Raw genomic sequence first — 27,791 nt, 5'->3', positions numbered from 1 at the left:
TCTTGTTTTTTTCTCTTCTTTTCGGTCCCTTGCTTTCAGCTCCCTTTTTTTTCTGGTAGTAGGCATTATTACCCTCTGTTGCTAAGTGTATTCACAGTCTGGGAGTTTGACTGTCCGGACTTATATTCTTTATACTGTGTGGTGGTTGGTCTAGAGTTGTTGTTGTTTTTTTCTTGTGTTGTGGGGCTTGGGGAGGACACTAAGCTCACTTGTCTTTAATTTAGGTGCTTTTTTGTTAAATTCTCTTCCTTTGTAGCATATTGTTGTTGTATGCTTAATCTTGCACTGTATTAATGCTCCTCATTGGGATTTGGGGTTTTTAATTTTGTAAAATGTTTTGAAAAACTAATTAAAAAATTTTAAAAATAAAAAAAAGTCTTTTTATGCAGAGAGTGATGAGTGCACGGAATGGGCTGCCGGTAACAGTGGTGGAGGCAGATACAATAGGGTCTTTTAAGAGATACCTGGATAGGTACATGGAGCTTAGAAAAATAGAGGCTATGGTGAAGTGAGTGGAAAAAAAAGGAATAATGAGATATTCTTTACAGGAGAGCTTAATTTCAAACAGTTAAACAAATCTGGAATAGAACACACTAGTTTCAGTTACATAATCAGTATCAGGTTTAAAATCACTGGCAGATGTCATGAAATTGTTATACGGCAGCAGTACAATGCAATACATAATAATAAAAACTATCAATTACAGTAAGAATTATATATATTAAAAATGTTAAATTAAACAAGTTGAGAAACAAGAAGTAGCGGGTTCAATGTCCACTGAGAAATCAAATGACTGAGGGGAAGAAACTATTCTTGAAATGTTGAGTGTGTGCCTTCAGACTCCTGTATCACCTCCTCGATGGGAGCAATGAGAACAGGGCATATCCTGCGTGACGGAGGTCCTTAATGATGGATACTGCCCTTTTGAAGCATTGTTCCTAAATGATGTTCTGTATACTCCAGAGGCTAATGCCCATGATGGAGCAGACTGAGTTTACAACTTTCTGTAGCTTACAGTATTTTGATTCTGCGCAATTGCCATCGCACCCCACCCCATACCAGACAGTGGTGTCAGTCTGTGGCTAACTGTGACAAAGATCCAGCCAGATTGGCATGTTCAGTGTGACACTTCAAGAAAGAAAATTTGCCGTCCTTACCTTATCTGGCTTATATGATGAGTCTCCAGATCGACAACAATTTGGCTGACCATTCATGGCAAGCCCAAGGACAGAGTAGGAGGTTAGATCCCCAGCTCTGGAACATGCTAACCCATCATGCTCTGCCATTAGATTTCTGAGCAGTCCATAAATTCATGAACACTACCTTGTTATTGCTTTTATTTTTGTATTATTTATTTTGGCAAATATAGCAATTGTTGTGTCTTTGCACCATACTGCTGATGCAAAACAACAAATTTCATCTTAAATAAGTCAGTGATAATATACGCGATTCTGACCCCTTACACAGTTCTTTTTAGGTGAATAAGCGATCAGCACAATCTGGCAGGTTAAAACAATTTGGCAGAAGCACGATGTTTTCCCAAGTGGGCAATGAACATCCCAAAGCACCATTCCAAAGAAGAACAGGAAAGCATTTCTTGCCAAAATTTACCACTCGGTCAAGATAATTTGAAATGATTATTTGCTCATCCTCCTATTGCTCTTTGTGGAACCTTGCCATGAAGAAACCAATTGTCAATTTCTTATTTTCATATAAGCAGCTCTACATGAGCCTGGTTCTTTTCCAAGTAAAGGTAAATATAATGACCACTTAACTCATATTAAGTATGAGTTAATACTTAACTCACAAATTCTTCCATAAAAGTTTCCTGATATTGCTCAGATACTAAACAGTTAGAAACACATTGGTGACCTGACTTAAGCTACAAGACCATCCAGCCGTGCAACCCGTAATGAAAACAGCAGACACCCTTGAACAGCAGATAGGGTAACCAAAATAAAACAACCTGTTATTTAAGTTACAAGAGCAAACCATTACAAATACTCAAAACTTTAAGTTCTTAAAATAACACAAATTATATAAAAAGTCTAATTATGTCATTGCTCAGAAGGATTTCTATTTATATCATTGTACTCAAAAGTGATACATTTTCAAGTGTGATACTTGGCATACATGCATCTCTTCATATTGGGAAAAAATCTATTCATGAAAGAGATAATGAAGCAAAGCCAAAGAAAAGTGGGGCGGCCGATTCAGATCAAGGTGACTAAAATTAGGCTAGATTCCCACGTGTATAAAGTATTGCAGAGACTTAGTTCCAATAAGATATTTCGGACAAGCAAATTCTACCTACGTGAATTTGTCTTCCACTCTCACCAGATCAAAAAGGGAGACGTATAAACATGTGGCTTATCAAAACAGTTTATTAGACTGCATGAGATAAAAAGGTCTATGTGCAAAATTGCTCTTCATGAATCAAGAGCATTGCTTTGGCAACATTCTGGCAAATATATTATTTCCAGGGTCAAAAGGGCTTCATGTGCCTTTTCTTAAGCTCTTATTCAGACCCCTAGGTAGACCTGCTGGTGTTTATGGCTATGAAATTCTCACTATACAAACTGTCCCAGAAAATGATACTCATCAGAACTTCAGTAGAAAGGAAAATTCAGGGAAAAGTCAAGGACAAATTGGCACCAAAACAGCCAATTCAAGAAACGGACTTAAATTCAATGCTCAGAAAATTATTTTATTCCCAGGACAATTCTTGAATAATAAAACCACCATTTTAAGAGTGAAATTGTATGCTTTCAACAATTCAAACAATTTTTTTAAAGATTATTCCTTACATATAGTGGGCTGAATAAGACTACAGCATAGAGGTGAGCTCTTCTATTATAAACTAATATTAAAAAGCAGGAGTAATTACAACATTATTAGCAGTGAAACAGTTGCACTCTTCATGGACTTCAAAAATACTTCCCACTAAAAGATATAGCAACATTGGAGAAATGTTTTTCCTTTCTTCCAACAACAGTTCTTGCTCAGCATTACTTTCAGAGGTTTCCACACATGCACTGGGTGATTTAATTTTTACCTTCCTTGTATCACTAGACTGTTCTCGTGCTTTGACATCATCGTTTAAGACTTCTAAATATTAGATACAGGGGGTTTGATCCTTAATTTATCCAGAACTTTCCCTCCAGTAATATTAATTACTTTAAATTCCTCAGTGGCAGAAGACCCTTATTCTTTTCTGAATTCTGACAGACTCATGGTGATTTCTGTAATGTAGATATAGAGTATTTGAAATCCTAAAGGGTCTTGGCCCAAATTGTCAATAATTTATTCCTCTCTATAGATGCTGTCTGACCTGCTCAGTTCCTCTAGTACTTTGTGTGTTTTACTCTGGATTTCCAGCATCTGCAGAATCTCTTGTGTTTCTGAAATATTTGGTTAATGGCTTATTATTTTTCATTATTTTCCCCATCATTGTCTCTTTGGGAACCAAATTTATTTTTTTGCTATTTTCTTTCTCTTAACACAACTATAGAAATTCTTACAATATCTTTTTTTTTATTCCATGCTGGTTTATTCTCAAAGTTCACATTTTTTTTCTAGTTGTTAGTCGTTGCTTCCTGAAAATATCCTGGTCCTCAGGTTTAATTCTCTTCTTGACAACAGTTGGATGAATCTCCCTGAAAGGGGCCTGCTCCACTTTTTTATCTTCATATTTTTATTTACGTAGTACAGACAACCCATGCATCACAGCTATTTGAGTATAAGTATACAGGTGGAAATTCATTGCCCCTAGCTCCTGGGTACATCAAGTGAAACACAGCAAGACCTCAGTGACAACTTGGCAGGCAGTGAAAACACAATCCTAACCCCAGTAATTCCATACACACCACGACAGAGGAAACTTGGCAAAAAGCACTGAATTCAGCCAATGCAATTCAATCAATATAGAGTATTACAGTTGATCAATAGGGCAGCTTCTTTCACTTAAGTCCTACAGCTGCCACAAGTCTACACGTAAATATTTGGCACAAAGCAAACATTTTCTTTTCACCTGATACCATTTTGAACCCCATTAATTAACTACTTTATCCACACAGATTTTTTATTCTTCAATGTATCTTAGGAATTGTAAATAGAGCTCAGCCAGAATTTATCCCCTGGCAAAACATATAATCCAATTTCACAACCTTCCTCAGCCTTTGAAGATCTCATTATGCCATAATTGATTTTATTTAAGTTTAAAAATCCAGATCCCAAATTACTTGTCCATCTCAAACTACAAAATTCAATCACATTGTGATCACTTCTCCCTTAAGGACACCTTAAGGTTACTAATTAACCTGTATTGTTATACAAGGTCTAAACTACTCTGCTTTCTATTTAGTTCAATTACATTTAATTTCTTAAAAGTACCATAAGTGCATTCTATAAACTCATCCTTCATACTACTCTTACCAGTTCAGTAGTCAAGTCAAATGTAAAGTGAAATACTACATGTCAACCTTTGTTGTAGTCCTTTATTTTTTGATTCATTCTTTCTCCAACTATGTCACAATTGTGGGAACAGGGAGGTGGGGCAGGGAGATAGTATTCAGATTCATTTATTTATCATATGTACCTCAAAACATACAGTGAAATGCACTGTTTGCGTTATCAACCAGCACAACCTGAGGATGTGCTGGGGGCAGCCTACAAGTGTCGCCTCACATTCTGGCACCAACATAGCATGTCTGCAATGCTCAGCAGAACAATACAGAATACAAAAGAACAGAACATATTGAGCAACAAAATAACACCACCAAAATAAGCCCCTTACCTCACTCCCACTCACCCACTCTCACAGAAAGTCCTCTAACCACAGGACAGGCCTCCAGCCTCCTTGCTGACAACGGGCCTCTGATTTCCCCAGTGGACTCTCAGAGTCAGAGACCCAGGACTTCAGCCATTGGATTTTGACTTCCGGCCTTCCGATCAACCTTCAGGCTTCGATCTTTGGTATCAACCCCAGGACTAGCCGATAAGAGGACCCTGAACTCCAGACTCGACGATGTTCTCATGTATTCCAAAAGAGGATCTACTACTTGCACCATTCTTTGCCAGGGCTAATCATCACCAACTTCCCCCACTACCAAACAATTATTCCCTTTTGTGTATTCTTTCTGAAAATCAAGTATCCGAGAATACTTATTCTCCACTTTAATTATGATGCAACCACATCCCAGTAATAAGCTGTTTCAGCAAGTTCATTTGCTTCTATTTGTGCCAGTTGCTTGTCTACTTTACAATAAATGCTTCATGCATTCTAATACAACAGCTCAGTTTCAACACTTGGCAAGGATTCTTCAATTGTTACTGAAGTAGTATTACCAGTTAAACTTCACCTACTGTGTTTTTCAGAACTTAACTCACTAATTTGTTCCATTAACTTGAAGATGGGAGCCATGGGGTCGTGATGCAAAAATGCTTTTCTCATTGGAGATCCATGGCGTATCACAGGTATAGGTATGGAACACAGTGATGTTGCTAGTAATATACATTAAGGATCTGGGTGTGAATGTAAGAGATATGATTAATAAGTTTATGGAAAACACAAAAGTTGGTGGCGCTGTGGATAGCATGGAATGTTGTCTAAGCAGGATATAGATCAGATGAAAAGTTGGATGGAGCATTAACATGAAAGTTGCCTTACAGGTAGATAGGGTAGTTAAGAAAACTTATGGAGTGTTAGCTTTCATAAGTCGAGGGATAGAGTTTAAGAGACTCGATGTAATGATGCAGCTCTATAAAACTCTAGTTAGGCCACACTTGGAGTACTGTGTCCAGTTCCGGTCGCCTCAGTATAGGAAGGATGTGGAAGCATTGGAAAGGGTACAGAGGAGATTTACCAGGATGCTGCTTGGTTTAGAGAGTATGGATTATGATCAGAGATTAATGGAGCTAGGGCTTTACTCTTTAGAGAGAAGGAGGATGAGAGGAGATATGATAGAGGAGTACAAGATATCAAGAGGAATAGGCAGAGTGGACAGTCAGCGCCTCTTCCCCAGGGCACCACTGCTCAGTACAAGAGGACATGGTGTTAAGGTAAGGGGAGGGAAGTTCAAGGGGGATATTAGAGGAAGGTTTTTCACTCAGTGGTTGGTGCATGGAATGCACTGTCTGAGTCAATGGTGGAGGCAGATACACTAGCGAAGTTTAGGAGACTACTAGACAGTATGGTGGAGGAATTTAAGGTAGGGGGTTATATGGGAGGCAGGGTTTGAGGGTCGGCACAACATTGTGGGCCAAAGGGCCTGTAATGTGCTGTACTATTCTATGTTCTTAACAGATGAAATTTAACTCTGGCAAGAGCAATATGATGCAGTTACGGAAGTCACAAAAGGTTAGGACACCTGGTGGCGCTCATGGTGTGAGGTTCAATTTGGCTTTGCTCCATTCCCTTTACTTCTATTACCTGTAGCCACCCTTATTTACTTTGTTTTGACAGACAGACATACTTTATTGATCCCGAGGGAAATTGGGTTTCTTTACAGCTGCACCAACCAAGAATAGTGAAGAAATATAGCAATATAAAACCATAAATAATTAAATAATAAGTTAAGTTAATCATGCCAAGTGGAAATAAGTCCAGGACCAGCCTATCCGAGGGAGGGGTTGTAGAGTTTGATGGCCACAGGTAGGAATGACTTCCTATGACGCTCAGTGTTGCATCTCGGTGGAATGAGTCTCTGGCTGAAAGTACTCCTGTGCCTAACCAGTACATTATGGAGTGGATGGGAGTCATTGTCCAAGATGGCATGCAACTTGGACAGCATCCTCTTTTCAGACACCACCGTCAGAGAGTCCAGTTCCACTCCCACAACATCACTGGCCTTCCGAATGAGTTTGTTGATTCTGTTGGTGTCTGCTACCCTCAGCCTGCTGCCCCAGCACACAACAGCTAACATGATAGCACTGACCACCACAGCCTCGTAGAACATCCTCAGCATTGTCCGGCAGATGTTAAAGGACCTCAGTCTCCTCAGGAAATAGAGACAGCTCTGACCCATCTTGTAGACAGCCTCAGTGTTCTTTGACCAGTCCAGTTTATTGTCAGTTCGTATCCGCAGGTATTTGTAATCCTCCACTATGTCCACACTGACCCTTTGGATGGAAACAGGGGTCACTGGTGCCTTAGCCCTCCTCAGGTCCACCACCAGCTCCTTAGTCTTTTTCACATTAAGCTGCAGATGATTCTGCTCGCACCATGTGACAAAGTTTCCCACCGTAGCCCTGTACTCAGCCTCATCTCCCTTGCTGATGCATCCAACTATGGCAGAGTCATCAGAAAACTTCTGAAGATGGCAAGACTCTGTGCAGTAGTTGAAGTCTGAAGTGTAGATGGTGAAGAGAAAGGGAGACAGGACAGTGCCCTGTGGAGCCCCAGTGCTGCTGACCACTCTTGTCTGACACACAGTGTTGCAAGCACACATATTGTGGTCTGCCAGTCAGGTAATCAATAATCCATGACACCAGGGAAGCATCCACCTGCATCACTGTCAGCTTCTCACCCAGCAGAGCAGGGCGGATGGTGTTGAACGCACTGGAGAAGTCAAAAAACATGACCCTCACAGTGCTCGCCGGCTTGTCCAGGTGGGCGTAGACACGGTTCAGCAGGCAGACGATGGCATCCTCAACTCATATTCGGGGCGGATAGGCGAACTGGAGGGGTCTAAGTGTGGCCTAACCATAGGCTGGAGCTGCTCTAGAACAAGTCTCTCCAGGGTCTTCATGATGTGAGAGGTCAATGCCACCAGTCTGTAGTCATTGGAGCCACTGGGGCGCGGCGTCTTCAGCACAGGAACGAGGCAGGACGTCTTCCACAACACAGGAACCCTCTGGAGACTCAGGCTCAGGTTGAAGACATGGTGAAGTACTCCACATAACTGGGGGGCACAGGCTTTGAGCACCCTGGGGCTGACACCATCCTGGCCTGCAGCCTTGCTTGGATGGAGACATTTCAGCTGTCTTCTCACCTGTTCAGCTGTGAAGCCCACTGTGGTGATTTCAAGTGAGGGAGGGGTGTAGTCCTGAGAGCAGGGTGGGGGGCTGTGAGGAGGGGTAGGAGGGGAGAGTGGAGTATGTGTTGGTTGGGGGCAGACAACAGATAAATCGTGCAGAGGCCACAGTTTTATACCTACGCTAAAAGGCTTATGTTATAGACATTATTTTTGGAGAGGTAGGTGGCCTTTTTTTCACACAGACAGCTCCTGCTCCGAATCCTCACCATCTCCCCCAACCACTATGCCAATTAATTTACAGCCCAAGTCTAAAGCCACAGTTGTCCGGATTGTGACAACACTGTCCCAATGGAACAGCATTTTTCTCCTCTCCCATCAGTAATGGTACCAACCACATGAATCTAAACCCCATTTCCCACACCATTTTGAAATATTTAACTTTCCACCTATTTTTAAATGGCAAAGTTAAGTGAAAAAATACTGGAAAAATCAATAAGATTAGCATTTGGCAAAACCTCTGGATACAGATGTCTACATCGTCCATTTCAGTTTAAACTGAAGTTGTTCTGAATTATGTCCTACAGAAATTGACTGCTGAATATAACGTTAATATCTGGGTCAAAACACTGGTTGCAACACTTGCTTCACTAATCTGATAGATTTTCCAGGATACAGGATATTAGAAACATAGAAGTAACAGAGAAAACCTACAGCACAATACAGGTCCTTCAGCCCACAAAGCTGTGCCAAACATGTCTTCCTCTCTGTTATTACCTCAAAATGGAGGGGGACTAATATCCTTATCAGAAGATTTGCTTGTGCTGCACAGGGCGAGGGTTGGGGGTTTAAACTACATAGAAACATAGAAAATATACAGCACAATACAGGCCCTTAGGCCCATGATGCTGTGCCGAACATATACTTACTTTAGAAATTACCTAGGGTTACCCATACCTCTATTTTTCTAAGCTCCATGTACCAGTCCAGAAGTCTTTTAAAAGACCCTATTGTATCTACCTCCACCACCGTTGCTGGCAGCTCATTCCACGCACTCACCACTCTGCCTACTTCCAAGCACCTTAAAACTGCGCCCTCTCGTGTTAGCCATTTCAGCCTTGGGAAAAAGCCTCTGATTATCCACACGATCAATGCCTTTCATCATCTTATACACCTCTATTAGGTCACCAGTCATCCTCCGTTGCTCCAAGGAGAAAAGGCCAAGTTCACTCAGCCCATTCTCAGAAGGCATGCTCCCTAATCCAGGCACCATCCTTGTAAATCTCCTCTGCACCCTTTCTATGGTTTCCACGTCCTTCCTATAGTGAGGTAACCAGAATTGAGCACAGTACTTCAAGTGGGGTCTGACCAGGGTCCTATATAGCTGCAACATTACCTCTCGGCTCCTAAACTCAATCCCATGGTTGATGAAGGCCAATGCACCGTATGCCTTCTTAACCACAGAGTCAACCTGCATAGCAGCTTTGAGTGTCCTATGGACTCGGACCCCAAGATCCCTCTGATCCTCCACAGTGCCAAGAGTCTTACCATTAATACTATCTTCTGCTATCATACTTGACGAACCAAAATCAACTACCTCACACTTATCTGGGTTGAACTCCATCTACTACTTCTCAGCCCAGTTTTGCATCCTATCGATGTCCCGCTGTAACCTCCGACAGACTCCACACTATTCACAACACCCCAACCTTTGTGTCATCAGCAAATTTACTAACCCATCCCTCTACTTCCTCATCCCAGGTCATTCATAAAAATCAAGAAGAGAAGGGGTCCCAGAACAGAACCCTGAGGCACACCACTGCTCACCGACATCCATGCAGAATATGACCCGTCTACAACCACTCTTTGTCTTCTGTGAGCAAGCCAGTTCTGGATCCACAAAGCAAAGTCCTCTTGAATCCCATGCCTCCTTACTTTCTCAATAAGCCTTGCATGGGGTACCTTAGCAAATGCCTTGCTGAAATCCATATACACTACATCTACTGCTCTACTTTCATCAATATGTTTTAGTCACATCCTCAAAAAGTTCAATCAGGTTGCAAAGGAATGGGAACCAGAGTGCCGGAGCACATTGTGGGCCATAAGACCATAAGATAGAGGAGCAGAATTAGGTAATTGGTTCCATCGAGTCTGCTCTGCCATTTCATCATGGCTGATTCAATTTTTGTCTCAGCTTCAATCTCATGCCTTTTCCACGTATCCCTTGACCAATTAAGAATCTATCAACCTCTGTCTTTATATACATACAGACCTGGCCTCCACACCTGCCTGTGGCAACAAAGTCCACAGATTCACTACCCTCTGGCTAAAGAGATTCCTCATCTCTGCTCTAAAAGGACCCCCTTCTATTCTGAGGCTGGTCTTAAGACTCTCCCACCATAGGAAACATCTTCTCCACATCCACTCTACCTTTCACCATTTGATAGGTTTCAATGAGTTCACCCCTCATTCTTCTGAATTCCAGTGAATACAAGCCCAGAACCATCAAACGCTCTTCATATGACAAGCCGTTCAATCCTGGAATCATTTTCGTGAACCTCCTTTGAACCCTCTCCAGTTTTAGCACATCCTTTCAAAGTTAAGGGGACCAAAACTGCTCACAATAGTCCAAATGAGGCCTCAGCAGTGCTTTAAAAAGTTTCAACATTACATCCTTGTTTTTAAATTCCAGTCCCCTTGAAGTGGATTGGTTTTGGGGAAAGATATTGCTAAGGTTGAGCATGATGGGGTTAATGTGCTGAGTTATGTATATTTCAATGCAAGGAGAATATAAAGGCAAATGAGAATAGGGCATGGATAAACACATGGATTTATGACACTGTAGATCAGTGAAACTTGGTTGCAGGAGAGGCAGAATTGCAGTTCAGTGTTCCAGGATTCCACTGTTTTGAGCGTGACAGAGCGGGAGAGAGGTGGTAATATTAGTCAGAAAAAATATCACAGCAGTGCTCAGAAAGGATAGACTGTAGAACTCGTCTACTGAGCCTATATGGTTGGAATTGAGGGATAAGAAACGGATGACCATGATAATGAGATATGATAGACCACCCAATCGTCCGTGGGATTTAGAGGAGCAAATTTGTTGAGAGATTGCAGACTGTTGCAATAAAACATAAGGTTGTGATAGTATGTGATTTTAACTTTCCACATATTAACTAGATGGGATATTTGTCAAATGTGTTCAGTAAAGTTTTATTGATCAATACATAGAAGTCTCAACTAGAAAGAGCGTGATATTAGATCTCTATTAGATAGATGTCCTATTAGGGAATAAGATACAGTAAGACAAGTAACAGAGGGTGTGTACGCGAACACTCCGCATCATAATGCCATTAGTTTCAAGGTAATTATGGAGAAGGATAGGTCTTGTCCTTGGGTTGTGATTCCAAATCGGAGAAAGGCCAATTTTGATAGCATCAGAAAGGATCTAGCAAGTGTGAATTGGGACAGGCTGTTTTCTGGCAAAGTTGTACATGGGTAAATGCATTAATACAAATAAATTGCACATTGCACACTTAGACGGAGATGTAATGTAAAGATTTTTACTCCTGATGTATATGAAGGATGCAATTCAATTCAATTGGAAGCCTTCAAAGGTGAAATTTTTAGCATACAGAGTTTATATGTTCCTATCAGAATAAAAGGCAAGGATAACAAGTTTAGGGAACCTTAGTGTTTGAGATATTGAGGCTCTTGGTTAAGAAGAAGGAAGTACATAGCGGGTACAGGTAGGAAGGACCAAATGAGGTACTTGAGGAGTATAAGAAATGCAAGAGAACACTAAAGGGAATAAGAGGGCTAAAAGACAATAGTCCTCTTGAAGATCAAAGTGGCTATCTATGCATGGAGCCGAAAGAGATGGGGGGGGGAGATCTTACGTTTTTGTTTGCATCTGTATTTACTCCTAAGACAGACACAGAGTCTATAGAAGTGAGGCAAAACATAACAGTGAGTCATGGACCATATACAGATTACAGAGGAGGAAGCATTTGCTGTTTTAAGGCAAATTAGGGTAGATAAATCCCCAGTGCCTAACAAGGTGTTCCCTCAGACCTTGTGGGAGGCTAGTACAGAAATTGCAGGGGCTCTGGCAGAGAGATTTAAAAGTCCTTAGCTACAGGTGAGGTGCCGGAGGTTTGGAGGACAGCTAATGCTGTGTGTTGTTTAAGAAAGACTCTTAGAATAAACCAGGAAAATATAGGCCGGTGAGCCTAACATCAGTAGTGAGTAAGTTATTGGAAGGTATTCTAAGGGCCCGAATACACAGTACAAGTTCTTAGATAGGCAGGGACTGATTAGGGGTAGTCAACGTGGCTTTGTGCGTAGTAGATCACGCCTGATCAATCTTATAGAATTTTTTGGGGAAGTTACCAGGAAAGTTGATGATGGCAAAGCAGTGGATATTGTTTACATGGACTTCAGCAAGGCATTTGACAAGGTCCCACATATGATCAAGAAGGTTCAGTTGCTTGGCATTCAAGATGAGGGCACGACTTCAGAATTGAAGGATGTCCATTTAGAACAGTGATGCAGAGAAATTACTTTCATCAGAGGTGGTAAATCTGTGGAATTTCTTGCTATGAGTGGCTGTGGTGGCCAAGTCATTGGGTGCATTTAAGGCAGAGATAGATAGGTTCTTGATTAGCCAGGTCATCAAAGGGTACGGAGAGAAGGCAGGGGAGTGGGGATGAATGGAAGAATTGGATCACCCCATGATTGAATGGTATGTATAGATAGGGTAAATGTAAGAAGGCTTTTTCCACTGAGGTTGGGTGAGACTAGAACTAGAGGTCATGGGTTAAGAGTGAAAGGTGAAATGTTTAAAGGGAAAACCAAAGGGAATTTCTTCACTCAGAAGGTGGTGAGAGTGTGGAATGAGCTGCAAACACTTTTAATTCACTTTTTCAGATATTACACAGTAAGTTTAATGATTTTTTCCAGTAAGACAGGTGAGTTTACAGAGAGCATGAGACAAGGTGTTCACAACTTTACAGTAATTGAGGAAATTGGGTTCCAGCTGCTTTGAAGGGATTGAGCAAACAGGGTCATTGTGAACTTAGAAGGAACATCAAAAGCAGGGACCCATGAGCTCAGCTGAATAAATGAAACCAGACTCTGTGATCCAGATACAGAACCAATTGGAAGTTTAGTGTGATACGGACACATCATAAATGAGTTTCAATCTTCCATTGTTCAGGACTAGAACTACATACTTATACAAACAAATGTACAGTTTTGCTAGATCACTGCTTTACCTTCCTGCTGGACTTTAAAGGTGGAAATTCAGTTTCTAAGCCTACATCCATGGTACCTTCCTGCACAACCATATACTGAAACAGTGTTCCCTCATCCATTTTACAGACAAGAATATCCATTTAATAGTCTAAATGATTAAAATTTGTATTACAGAAATCTCCTGCTTTCCACCATCCATCCCTCACAAAAAAACCTCAATTTCCAAAATGTTTGCGAATACTCACTAAATAGGACTAAAAAGCTCTACGAAAAGCATCAATATCAACCAAGCATTCACTCAAAAGGGAACTACAATTGCTGATAATGCTTATGTATGTGCACTCTTGGGGCTAAGCTCCAAAACATTTATTTACAAAAGCAAGATCATCTATCAACCTGTCCCACAATACTACACTGCCCTCTGACAAAGATTCATAGCGAGACCCTGGAAAATATGGATCATTTCCCATGTCTTGGGAGCTACCACTCAGTAAAGGTAGGTAATGATGATGAAATTCACCAACATGTTTCATGTGCCAGCAAATACTTTCATCTATTGAGGAAAAGGTTATTTGAAGATCAGCAACTTAGATATGGCATAAAACTCATGACCTATCAGGCAGCAGCAATCACAAGCGCCAAAAATACTTGAGACCAAGTCTACCCATAGCAGACATCTCAAGGCAGTCATTTTTATTTACTACATTTTGGCTACAGTACACCAAAGCTTATTTGGCTAATATCCTAAACAACTATCAATTACAGGCATTCCTCAGGCAGAAAGAACTCATTACAGGCATTCCTCGGTTTACAAAAGATGCAGGAAAACCTTCTGCTAAGTGAAATTTCGTAACACATAAAGGCTGGATGAAATGTGATATGGATGCATGTGTAGTCCTATGAGTGGAAAATAATGTTCTCTTCATTTCATTAAAAAGATTGAAAATAAAAAAAACTATATACCATAAAGCTTAAATGCAGGGGTTCCCAACTTGGGATCCATGGACCTCTTGCTTCATGGTATTGGTCCATGGCATAAAAAATATTGGTACTCCCTGCTTTAATAGCATTATAGTTCTTCATAACAACTATTAGCAACTCATTAACGCAAATATTTAAAAGCATGTAATGTATTTTGTGTAGGAAAATTTGTGCATGGATCCACATGCTTTTACAGGTAACCAAATTACCCACCACTTGATCTGCTTTTGCGGTTGGACTTCCCACCACTGAGGAGCATCTTTAGGCTGTTACGGAACATATCTTCATCCACAGGGCTTGTCAATATTCAGTCCAAATTCTATCAAATAAAAAAAAGGTTTGTCAATGGGAACATCTACGGCAATGCTAACACAACCAGAAATCAATACCCAATGGCAAAGTCCATCAAACAAGCCAAAGAGGTTCTTCCACAAATTACAAAGGACCAAAACTAACATTTTAAAAGAATTAAATCAGAATTTTTTTTTAAACTATGTGCATTCATCACTTTTCATTACCTCAAGATTTTCATGTTATCTTGATGAAGCCAGGGGTTTATGTCAACGCAAGAATAAATATTGACCAGGACAAAAAATTGTTGCCAACTTGTTCTTCAAACACTGCCATGTTTTATATTCACTCACAGCACAAAAGGAGCCTGTTTTAATATACCATCTCAAAAATAGTACATCAGACAGCCCAGCACTCCTTCAGAATTTCATTGAATTACTCCTAAATTTCTGTCCTCAATTCTCATCAACAAGACTCAAATCTACAAAGTTCTCACCCGGAGATAAGCACAAACTAAACCATTCATATCAAATACGTATATCAAATTTTGAGATTAAAAACTATTTTATGTTTCTCTGTTTTTGAGGAAAGCAGGACAAATGACAGCATTACATCAATGTGCCAGAACCTCCAGTTACTTACAGTAAGTCACTGAAAAATATTGCACTAATGCTCATTGATGCAATGAATTCAATGATGAAATAGTGCAACCTTTCAGAAAAATGCCATCTTTTTGTAGTTCATACGTGAAAATATACACAATGAAATACTTCAGTCAATAACCTTGTATAACGAGGTAGAAGAATTTTTGTTTTGCTTCATCACCAGTATGGTTACTAAATTCTGGAACTGCATTCCTGACAGACATCAATTTTCCAAATATCTCCATGATTGTATTATTACAGGGAAACACAACCCTTCCCCTCAGTTAGTCATAAGCATACACCGCACAACAAACCGCAACCACTATTCATCTATCCTTTGCCATAATCAAGAAAAAGATTACACTAAAAAAAGGATCTCCAAGGTAGCAATCTCTGGATTACTGCCAGTGCCATGAGCTAGTCAGTACAGGAATAGGATGATAGTACAGGTGAATGAGTGGCTAAGGAACTGGTGCAGGAAGCAGGGTTTCAGATTCTTGGATCATTGGAACCTCTTCTGGAGCAGGGATGACTTGTACAAGAGGACAGGTTGCACCTAAGTTGGAGGGGAACCAATATCCTGGCTGGGAGGTTCACTAGTGCTACTCAAGAGGGATTAAACTAGGGGGGTGGGGTCAGAACATGGAGGGTTGGAGAGGAAGGTAAATGTCAGGGCCAGTAAAAACAGGCAAGAGCAAAGTAATATGGAAGGATATGGATGTTGTCAAGTTCATGTTTAATTGTCATTCAACGATACATAAATACACCCCAATGAAGCAGTGTTTCTCTGGGGCCAGGGTGCAAAACACATTACCAACAGCACACAGCGCATATAGGCATGATAGCAGAAAAACATACAGTCCCACAAAAAATTTTTAATTAACCCCCCCCCCCCCCCCAATCAAAATTCTTAAAACACTTTGTGCCCAATCAAGTGCTTGGGAAGGAATGTAAAAGACATAGCCTAGTCAAGAAGCATATCTAGTTACTTAGCTGTTTGGGACAAAAAGCTAGGATTAATGATTCATTAGGCAAGTCATTTAACTAAACACACCCATAACAAGACAATGCACTGCAGATGCAACCTCCAATATTTAGGCTGTGTCTAGAGTCAAGAGTCATAGATCAAGGAAATAGGATTTTAAGCCCAACTCATCTATGACAACCAAGTGGCCTACCTGGGTTAATTCCATTTGTCTGCATTTGGCTTACATCCCTCTATCTTTTCTATCCATTACCTAAGTGTCTCTTAACCATTGTTATTTTATCCACATCAACCGCGTTTTCCAGCAGCTCGTTCTATATACCCTTCACACTCTGTATAGGAAAAACTTGCCCCTTTAAATCTTTCCCCTCTCACCTTAAAATGCCAAAGGGAGCTAATCCTAGGCCAGCACTTGAAGTTGGGGCTTCACAAAAAGCCCCAGCACCAGGATTAGTGTTGGAAGGTCCAAATTCTGCTTCATAATGACTCCTTTATTTCAGACTACAGAAGGAGTTAATAGACAATAGACAATAGGTGCAGGAGTAGGCCATTCAGCCCTTCTAGCCAGCACCACCATTCACTGTGATCATGGCTGATCATACACAATCAGTACCCCGTTCCTGCCTTCTCCCCATATCCCTTGACCCCGCTATCTATGAGCTCTATCTAACTCTCTCTTGAATGCATCCAGAGACTTGGCCTCCACTGCCTTCTAGGGCAGAGCATTCCACATATCCACCTCTCTGGGTGAAAAAGTTTTTCCGCATCTCAGTTCTAAATGGCCTACCGCTTATTCTTAAACTGTGGCCTCTAGTTCTGGACTCACCCATCAGCGGGAACATGCTTCCTGCCTCCAGCGTGTCCAATCCCTTAATAATCTTATATGTCTCAATCAGACCCCCTCTCATCCTTCTAAATTCCAGTGTATACAAGCCCAGTCGCTCCAATCTTTCAACATATGACTGTCCCGCCATCCCGGGAATCAACCTTGTGAACCTACGCTGCACTCCCTCAATAGCAAGAATGCCCTTCCTCAAATTTGGAGACCAAAACTGCACACAATACTCCAGGTGGGGTCTCACCAGGGCCCTGTACAGCTGCAGAAGGACCTCTTTACTCCTATACGCAATTCCTCTTGTTATAAAGGCCAGCATGCCATTAGCTTTCTGCACTGCCTGCTGTACCTGCATGCTTGCTTTCATTGACTGATGTACAAGAACACCTAGATCTCGTTGTACTTCCCCTTTCCCTAACATGACTCCATTTAGATAGTAATCTGCCTTCCTGTTCTTGCCACCAAAGTGGATAACCTCACATTTATCCACATTAAACTGCATCTGCCATACATTTGCCCACTCACCCAACCTGTCCAAGTCACCCTGCATTCTCATAACATCTTCCTGACATTTCACACTGCCACCCAGCTTTGTGTCATCAGCAAATTTGCTAATGTTACTTTTAATCCCTTCATCTAAATCATTAATGTATATTGTAAACAGCTGCGGTCCCAGCACCGAACCTTGTGGTACCCCACTGGTCACAGCCTGCCATTCCGAAAGGGACCCATTAATCGCTACTCTTTGTTTCCTGTCAGCCAGCCAATTTTCAATCCATGTCAGTACTCTGCCCCCAACACCATGTGCCCTAATTTTGCCCACTAATCTCCTATGTGGGACTTTATCAAAAGCTTTCTGGAAGTCCAGGTACACTACATCCACTGGCTCTCTCTCCCTTGTCCATTTTCATAGTTAGCAGCAACATTCAGTATGCAAATTTAACGGGATGATAGCTAACACAGACCATCTCAACTAGTTGGGCTTGTATCTTTGTGTGAACATTTTAAACCTATACATATGAGATAACAACTGATCTCCAATCGAGAAAGCAGAAGGCTTTTTTTAACATAAAAAACGTTAAGTCAGAGTACTAATTGTTTTTTATTATATGTTGTCACAAAGCAGCACCACAGTCTACCAATAATTTCTCATATATGTAAATACAACACCAACAACTTGAGCGTTCTTTAACCAAACCTTTCAAATTCCAGATCTCTACAACTATGGATAAGAGCAGAGGTGGTCAGACACTTGACTGCCTCAAAACTTCTGCTCCAATTCATACATTACCGGTAATTGACCTAGAAATAAATCACCACTTCTTCGTTAATATTTGTTCATTCAGAACACACTTAATAGCAGCCCAGAGCTTTCCCTACATGAACTACAATGGTTCAAAGCATGATTCACTGCTTCTTGAATTAGCTTGAAAAACATAATTCTAAGTTAAATTGCAAAGTGAGAAACAAATATTGATCTTGGCAACAACGCTCACATCTTGTGAAAAAATATAGACTGTTATGTTGAATCATGTGCTGACACAGTTTAGTTGAGAACGTGATAGACCAATGTAAACTGGAAAAATAGTTGAGGAGCTCAGACTTACTTGAAATGATGTTTAGAGTATTGTAAAGAATAAATTAATGACCTCGTCTTATCTAGTCAATGGCAACAACAGGCAAGATAAGATCTCTGTGTAGTATCAGTTAAATATTTTTAACAAAATCTTTGAAAACACCAAAGAAAGCAACATAGAACAAGATCTGTCATCATTTTATATAGAGGTACAGATGTGCAACTACTTCGCTTGTCTTCTCAGTACTGCCATTAGGCAGAAGATATAGAAACTTGATTACCTACATCTCAAGGGTTAACAGCAGTTTCTTCTCTATTGGCATCAAGTTCTTGAACTAACCTGAAAAATCATAAAACTACATTGGACTATATATATTCCCCCCACCCCTTCAATCTTGCACTAGTATGTTTGTTTATTTTGCTGGATGTTTTTGTGCAAGTGTGAAGTATGCACAGTTTGTGTTGCTCTTAATTAAGTTTGTTTTACTTTTGTCTTGTAATGTACTGCACTATTGATGTAAAAGGCTATTTTTCATGGTATTTATATCCTATGTATGTACTGTATGCACGTATGTCCATGACAACAATAAACAAACTTGCTTTTTAAAATAGACAAGAATTAGTGGATGAGCACTTAACTGCAAACAATGTCCACTCATAATTTTGATCTCAATCCAAAAAACATCGGGATCAGAAATTTATCATTACTGGAAACCACATTGATGAATTTTGAACATTTTTAGCCTACCAGAATGGTCTCAGCTTTCATATCACTTTTGAAAACGGGCTACAAATTCCAATTCAAATCAGTCCTGTAGGGGCTCCTGAAATTCCCTTGTCCAAACCTTCTTGGTCCTCACTGCTGGTGCTGCAGTCTTCAGACTCTGCCTATACTCAGGGAGTAGAAGTACAGCCAGGTGATCAGACTTCCCGGAGTGAGGGTGTGAAATAGCACAGTAGGCATTCTTGATGATGGTGTAACAATGGTCCAGTGTGTTGTTTCCTCTGGTATTGCAAGTGATCTTTTGATGGTAATTGCTTAGAGATTTTTTTCAGACTGACCAGGTTAAAGTCTCCCAAAACAATGGTGAAGGCGTTAGAATGCGCTGTTTCATGCATGTTGATCCCATTACTCAGATCATCTAAAGCCTGATTGACATTGGCCTGAAGTGGAATGTAAACTGCTACCAAAATGACCCCAGAGAACTCCCATGGTAGGTAAAAAGGATGGCACTTAACTGTAAAATAATCCAGGTCTGGTGAGCAGAATTGGGACAGCACCAAAAAGAGTTGATCATGAGGCATGCTCCTCCACCTCTGCTTTTGAGAGACTCTATAGATCTATCCTGACGGTGTGTAGTAAATGGTCCTACACACCATTTACACACCAAAAGGACCATATACATGGTCCTAATGTCCCTCTGATTCAGCACCCTAGCTCTGAGATCATCGATTTTATTCACCAGAGACTGCACTTTCATCAGCAAGATAGTCGGTATAGAGAGTTTAAAACCCTGTTAATTAAATAAATAACACAAAATATCATTATATTTCTTCATTTATTTACTAAGAAAAATTATGCAATATTACATGTATTTTTTGGAAAAAGTATGTGAACCTCTGAGGTAATGCCTTCTACAAAAGCTATCTGGAGTCAGGTGTTCCAGCAATGAGATGAGATTGGAGAGGTGGGTTGGAGAGGTGCCCTGCCCTATAAAAAAGACAAAGTCAGGTTACCAACAAAGCCTGCTCTTCTCCATATAACCATATAACAATTACAGCACGGAAACAGGCCATCTCAGCCCTTCTAGCGGGTGCTGAACGCTTGCTCTCACCTAGTCCCACCTACCTGCACTCAGCCCATAACCTGCCATTCCTTTCCTGTCCATATACCTATCTAACTTTTTTTTAAATGACAAAATCGAACCTGCCTCTACCACTTCTACTGGGAGCTCGTTCCACACAGCTACCACTCTCTGAGTAAAGAAGTTCCCCCTCGTGTTACCCCTAAACTTTAGCCCCTTAACTCTCAACTCATGTTCTCTTGTTTGAATCTCCCCTAATCTCAATGGAAAAAGCCTATACACGTCAACTCTATCTATCTCCCTCATTATTTTAAATACCTTTATCAAGCCCCGCCTCAACCTTCTACGCTCCAAAGAATAAAGACCTAACTTGTTCAACCTTTCTCTGTAACTCAGGTGCCGAAACCCAGGTAACATTCTAGTAAATCTCCTCTGTACTCTCTCTAATTTGTTGACATCTTTCCTATAATTCGGTGACCAGAACTGTACACAATACTCCAAATTTGGCCTCACCAATGCCTTGTACAATTTTAACATTACATCCCAACTCCTATACTCAATGCTCTGATTTATAAAGGCCAGCATACCAAAAGCTTTCTTCACCACCCTATCCACATGAGATTCCACCTTCAGGGAACTATGCACCATTATTCCTAGATCACTCTGTTCTACTACATTCCTCAATGCCCTATCATTTACCATGTATGTCCTATTTTGATTATTCCTACCAAAATGTAGCACCTCACATTTATCAGCATTAAACTCCATCTGCCATCTTTCAGCCCACTCTTCTAACTGGCCTAAATCACTCTGCAAGCTTTGAAAACCTACTTCATTATCCACAATGCCACCTATCTTAGTATCATCTGCATACTTACTAATCCAATTTACCACCCCATCATCCAGATCATTAATGTATATGACAAACAACATTGGACCCAGTACAGATCCCTGAGGCACACCACTAGTCACCGGCCTCCAACCTGACAAACAGATATCCACCACTACTCTCTGGCATCTCCCATCCAGCCACTCTTGAATCCATTTTACTACTTCAATATTAATACCTAACGATTGAACCTTCCTAACTAACTTTCCTGGTGAAACCTTGTCAAAGGCCTTACTGAAGTCCATATAGACAACATCCACTGCTTTACTCTCATCAACTTTCCTAGTAACCTCTTCAAAAAATTCAATAAGATTTGTTAAACATGACCTTCCACGCACAAATCCATGTTGACTGCTCCTAATCAGACCCTGTCTATCCAGATAATTATATATACCATCTCTATGAATACTTTCCATTAATTTACCCGCCACTGACGTCAAGCTTACAGGCCAGTAATTGCTAGGTTCACTCTTAGAACCCTTTTTAAACAATGGAACCACATCAGCAATACGCCAATCCTCCGGCACCATCCCCGTTTCTAATGACATTTGAAATATTTCTGTCGGAGCCGCTGCTATTTCTACACTAACTTCTCTCAAGGTCCTAGGGAATATCCTGTCAGGACCCGGAGACTTATCCACTTTTATATTCTTTAAAAGCTCTAGTATTTCCTCTTCTTTAATCATCATAGTTTCCATAACTACCCTACTTGTTTCCCTTTCCTTATACAATTCAATATCCTTCTCCTTAGTGAATACTGAAGAAAATAAATTGTTCAAAATCTCCCCCATCTCTTTTGGCTCCACACATAGCTGTCCACTCTGATTCTCTAAGGGATCAATTTTATCCCTCACTATCCTTTTGCTATTAATATAACTGTAGAAACCCTTTGGATTTATTTTCACCTTACTTGCTAAAGCAACCTCATATCTTCTTTTACCTTTCCTAATTTCTTTCTTAAGATTCTTTTACATTCTTTATATTCCTTGAGCACCTCATTTACTCCATGCTGCCTATATTTATTGTAGATCTCTCTCTTTTTCCGAACCAAGTTTCCAATATCCCTTGAAAACCATGGCTCTCTCAAACTTTTAACCTTTTCTTTCAACCTAACAGGAACATAAAGATTCTGTACCCTCAAAATTTCACCTTTAAATGACCTCCATTTCTCTATTACATCCTTCCCATAAAACAAATTGTCCCAATCCACTCCTTCTAAATCCTTTCACATCTCCTCAAAGTTAGCCTTTCTCCAATCAAAAATCTCAACCCTGGGTCCAGTCCTATTCTTCTCCATAATTATATTGAAACTAATAGTATTGTGATCACTAGACCCGACGTGCTCCCCAACACATACCTCCGTCACCTGACCTATCTGATTCCCTAACAGGAGATCCAACACTGCCCCTTCTCTAGTTGGTACCTCTATGTACTGCTACAAAAAAACTATCCTGCACACATTTTACAAACTCCAAACCATCAGCCCATTTACAGAATGGGCCTCCCAGTCTATCTGTGGAAAATTAAAATCTCCCACAATCACAACCTTGTGCTTACTACAAATACCTGCTATCTCAATAAAGATCTGTTGATGTGCACCATGCCTCGATCAAAACAACTTTCAGGGGACCTTAGAAGAATTACAGAGATACACAAAGCTGGAAAAGGCTACAAAAGCATTTCTAAAGACCTGAGTGTTCATCAGTCCACAGTAAGAGAAATTCTCTACAAATGGAGGAAACTCAGTACTGTTGCTACTCTCCCTAGCACTGGGCGTCCTGCAAAGATCGCGAATGTGCAATGCTGAAGGAGGTGAAAAAGAATCCAAGAGTAACAGCAAAAGACCTGCAGAAATCTCTAGAACCTGCTAAGATTTCTGTTCATGTGTCCACTATAAGAAAAACACTGAACAAGAATGGTATCCATGGAAGGACACCATGGAGGGGAACCGCTGCTCTCCAAACAAAAAATATTCTTACACATCTCAAGTTTGCAAAAGACCACCTCGATGTTCTTCAATGTTTCTGGGACAAATGAGACAAAAGTTCAACTTTCTGACAGAAATGTACACTGCTATTGAAACCCTTTTTTTACTGGGCATCGCTCGAGATGCAGCTCATTAGCCCTTCACTAACAGCCACCGAACTCAGCGGTGAGTAAACCACCTTTCCCAGACTCCATACGTCTAAGGTCGATGTGGCTTGGGTCTCACCAAACCCAGAAAGTTGGGATGTCTCACCCGCCCAAACTCCGATCCGTGTGAATACTGTGTAACTACTGCCCCCATACAATTAGCCATCAGTAAGAAATAACAGATCATACACTGCATACAATTATAAAGAAAGTATATTTACAAATGTCTGCTTTATCCAACAGTTAGTAGAAAAAGAAAAGGAAAAATATAAAAAGGGCCCATTGCAGTTAACCGTCCAAATGTGCACATAAGTTGGAACTCATTTTCGAGTGGACCCACAGTCTGTGTGAAAGCACATACCATGTTCTGAAATCTACCTCAAACAAACAGGCTTGCCCACAGGAGTATTGGTCCTTCCTCCTTGAAGCCATTCATCTGCACCAAGCACCTTGTGCAACAGAGACGGCACCCTCAACCATCTTCCCTCCTGTCCTCTCCCACTCCCACCAAAACGACCTCAACCCACACCAGTGTCCTTCACAAAACCCTCTCCAAACAGCATTCTCTAGAACCTTCTCCCAATTCCACCATCCTGATTGGCTGACACAACATTCCTAAGGTGATCAACATTGCTCTTTATCTTTAACTCAAACACAAACACGCTAAAAACAGAACTACTAAAATGAAATACCTACAGCATAGCAGGAATAATCTTAACCAGGGTGTTACACTATGTTTGGAGGGAAAAGGGCACTGCACACTAATACCAAAACCTCATCTCAACTGTGAAGCATGGTGGATGAAGCATCATGGTTTGGGGCTGCTTTGTTGCCTCAAGGCCTGGACAACTTGCAATCACTGAGGGAACTATGAATTCAAAATCGTATCAAGACATTTTACAGGAGAATGTTAGGGTAGCAGTCCGTCACCTGAAGCTTTACAGAAGTTGGATGATGCAACAAGACAACGATCAGAAAGAGTATATCAACAACAGAATGGTTTAAAACGAAGAAAATTCATGTCTTGGAATGGCCCAGTCAAAGTCCTGACCTTAATCCTATAGAAATGTTGTGGAAGGACTTGAAGCAAGCAGTTCATGCAAGGAAGCCCACCAACATCCCAGAGTTGAAGCAGTTTTGTAAGGAGGAATGGCCTAAAATTCCTCCAAGCCAACGTGCAGGAGTGATCGACAGTTACTGGAAACATTTGATTGAAGTTACTACTGTACAAGGGAGTCACACCAGTTACTAAAAGCAAAGGTTCACATATTTTTTTCAACAAACACTTGTAATATTTTATAATTTTTCACAATAAATGAACAGATAAATATAGTGTTTTTGTGCTATTTATTTAATTGGGTTCTCTATCTAGTTTTGGGACTTATGTGAACATATGATCACTTTTTAGGTCATATTTACGCAGAATAGAGAAAATTCTACAGGGCTCACAAACTTTCTCGCACCACTGTACATAGCTAGGGTGCCTGAGACTTTTGCACAATACTGCAGTAATTTTAAGTATTGTACTGTACTGCTGCCACAAAAACATATTTCACGACATATGTGAGTGATGAAAAAATCTGATTCTAATATGGGTATGTTTTGTGGACTGAGAGTAGGAAGGGGGCAGGGAGAGGGGAATCATGGTTGGGAAAAGGGGAAGGAAGAGGGGAAAGAGCAGGAAGCACCAAAGAGACATTCTGTAATAATCAATAAACCAATTACGGTATTTGGAATCACAAGGAAATCTGCAGATGCTGGAAATTCAAGCAACACACACAAAATGCTGGTGGAACACAGCAGGCCAGGCAGCATCTATAGGGAGAAGCACTGTCGACGTTTCGGGCCGAGACCCTTCGTCAGGACTAACTGAAAAGAAAGATAGTAAGAGATTTGAAAGTAGGAGGGGGAGGGGGAAATCCGAAATGATAGGAGAAGACTGGAGGGGGTGGGGTGAAGCTGGGAGCTGGAAAGGTGATTGGCAAAAGGGATTCAGAGCTGGAGATGGGAAAGGATCATGGGACGGGAGGCCTAGGGAGAAAGAAAGAGGGAGGGGAGCACCAGAGGGAGATGGAGAACAGACAGAGTGATCAGAGTGATGGGCAGAGAGAGAGAAAAAAAAGAGGGGGGAAAAAACAACTAAATAAATAAGGGATGGGGTAAGAAGGGGAGGAGGGGCATTAACAGAAGTTAGAGAAGTCAATGTTCATGCCATCAGGTTGGAGGCTACCCAGCCGGTACATAAGGTGTTGTTCCTCCAACCTGAGTGTGGTTTCATCTCGACAGTAGAGGAGGCCATGGATAGACATATCAGAATGGGAATGGGACGTGGAATTAAAATGTGCGGCCACTGGGAGATCCTGCTTTCTCTGGCGGACAGAGCGTAGGTGTTCAGCGAAACGGTCTCCCAGTCTGTGTCGGGTCTCACCAATATATAAAAGGCCACACCGGGAACACCGGACGCAGTATACCACACCAGTCGCCTCACCTGGGAGGACTGTCTGGGGCCCTGAATGGTGTTGAGGGAGGAAGTGTAAGGGCAGGTGTAGCACTTGTTCCGCTTACAAGGATAAGTGCCAGGAGGGAGATCGGTGGGAAGGGATGGGGGGGACGAATGGACAAGGGAGTCACGTAGGGAGCGATCCCTGCGGAAAGCAGAAAGTGGGGGGGGAGGGAAAGATGTGCTTGGAATTCTCCGTAACTTCCGCTACCTCCAACGGGATCCCACTTCCAAGCACATCTATCTCTCCCCCCTTCTTTCTGCCCGTTCTCCATCTCCCTCTGGTGCTCCCCTCCCCCTTTCTTTCTCCTTAGGCCTCCCGTCCCATGATCCTTTCCTTTCTCCAGCTCTGTATCCCTTTTGCCAATCACCTTTCCAGCTCTCAGTTTCACCCCACCCCCTCCACTCTTCTCCTATCATTTCAGATTTTCCCACTCCCCCTCCTACTTTCAAATCTCTTACTATCTTTCTTTTCAGTTAGTCCTGACAAAGGGTCTCGGCCCGAAACATCGACAGTGCTTCTCCCTATAGATGCTGCCTGGCCTGCTGTGTTCCACCAGCATTTTGTATTTGGAATCAAGTGATTTTGCCTGGTGTCTCAGGGCTGTGTGTGTCTACACCCCTGCCACCTCTCACCCCTGGTACTCCTTCTCTGCCCCCTGTCCCACAAACCTCTTGTGGTGCTCCACCTTCACCATTCCCAACTTCCTTTGCTCCTGCCAGATTTACAAAGTCACTCTCTGCTCCACGTTGACAAATACAGTACTGTGCAAAAGTCTTAGGCACCCTAGCTATATATATGTGCCTAAGATCTTTGCACAGTATTGTAATTACCCTTCTAAAAAGTTTAATATTAAAAGGTCTGAGTTACGGGGTCTTCTGCTGGAAATAGAGTCTTGAATGATCATTGCCTTCAATGAATCAGCACCACATACTCTGCACATATTCAAATGTTGTAACACAAAATAGAAATCTTAATTAAATGCTCCAAGAAGACAATAAATCTGCATTACATAGCTATTATCCAAATTATAAACTTGAACTCATCAATTCTGTTATCTCCTATTAGTGAAGAGAAATGAATTAACTGTGTTACTGGCTGATAACACAATTAATTATCATATCACCAAGATTCACAGCTACCATGGAACTTTTCTTTGCAATCAATTTAGTAGTTGTATCTGAAAATCAACATTTAGAAATCCTTGAACCAGAGCATTTAAGATATGTGTTCAATTTCAAATAATGTACTGGATCTAAATAACATCCAGCGTTATTGTTAACTGAGTGAAAGTAATGTAATATTTACATTTATATGATAGCTGTGAATAATGCAATGGATTAATCTACTGTGTGGTATGAGTAATGCAAGATAGAGACTTCAGACAGTCAACATAAACTTTACACAAATAGTCAATTCAGACAAGGATAGACTTGCTGCATACAAGTTCTACCTGAATCAAATAGTACGTTATCTTGATACCTCAATAACCTGTAAGTCTTAATCAATCCTCAGTCTAAGATTAAAATTAATTCAAAATATAAACAAATTCACCAAATTAGTTTAAAAGAGATGTGCTAGTTTCACAATTTTTAATCTCTGAAACAATACCTTTTTTATCCAATCCTATCTCAACCACCATCTCTACAAAAATAAATCTCACACAGGAATGATTCATTCAGGCCAGCCTCTACCACTTCTGTCATATGACTGTCAAGCTCTGTTTTAAAAACATCCATCATATTTGCCTCAACCATTCCTTGTGGTATCAATTTGCACAGTCTCATCACATTCTTTATCCAAACCATTCCTTCTGAATTCACTATCAGATTTCCCCATTGACCATTTTCTAGATTGTGGCTTCCAGCTGCACTCTTCCTCACACGGAAATATTTGCTCCATATCCACTTATCTAAATGCCT

The 27,791-nt window shown here is 41.0% G+C and overlaps 1 protein-coding gene across 6 annotated transcripts in view; it reads right to left on the bottom strand.

Annotated features, from left to right (window-relative positions):
• Nucleotides 1-27,791, bottom strand: part of LOC140741057 (protein TANC2-like) — a 712,173-nt gene that overhangs the window by 542,501 nt on the left and 141,881 nt on the right. For 5 of the 6 annotated variants that reach the window (XM_073070734.1, XM_073070733.1, XM_073070735.1 and 2 more), the window contains one exon: nucleotides 14,424-14,529. The exons of the other annotated variant lie outside the window; for it this stretch is intronic. In XM_073070734.1, the coding sequence (XP_072926835.1) occupies nucleotides 14,424-14,490 (67 nt within the window). In that variant the 5' untranslated portion in view covers nucleotides 14,491-14,529. The remainder of the gene's footprint in view (nucleotides 1-14,423; nucleotides 14,530-27,791) is intronic. 6 annotated transcript variants of the gene reach the window in all.

Source organism: Hemitrygon akajei, chromosome 18, assembly GCF_048418815.1.
Source record: "Hemitrygon akajei chromosome 18, sHemAka1.3, whole genome shotgun sequence".
In the NCBI taxonomy this organism is placed as follows: Eukaryota; Metazoa; Chordata; class Chondrichthyes; order Myliobatiformes; family Dasyatidae; genus Hemitrygon; species Hemitrygon akajei.
The sequence above is the reverse complement of the archived record's forward strand: the minus strand, read 5'-3'. Positions and strand labels throughout refer to the sequence as shown.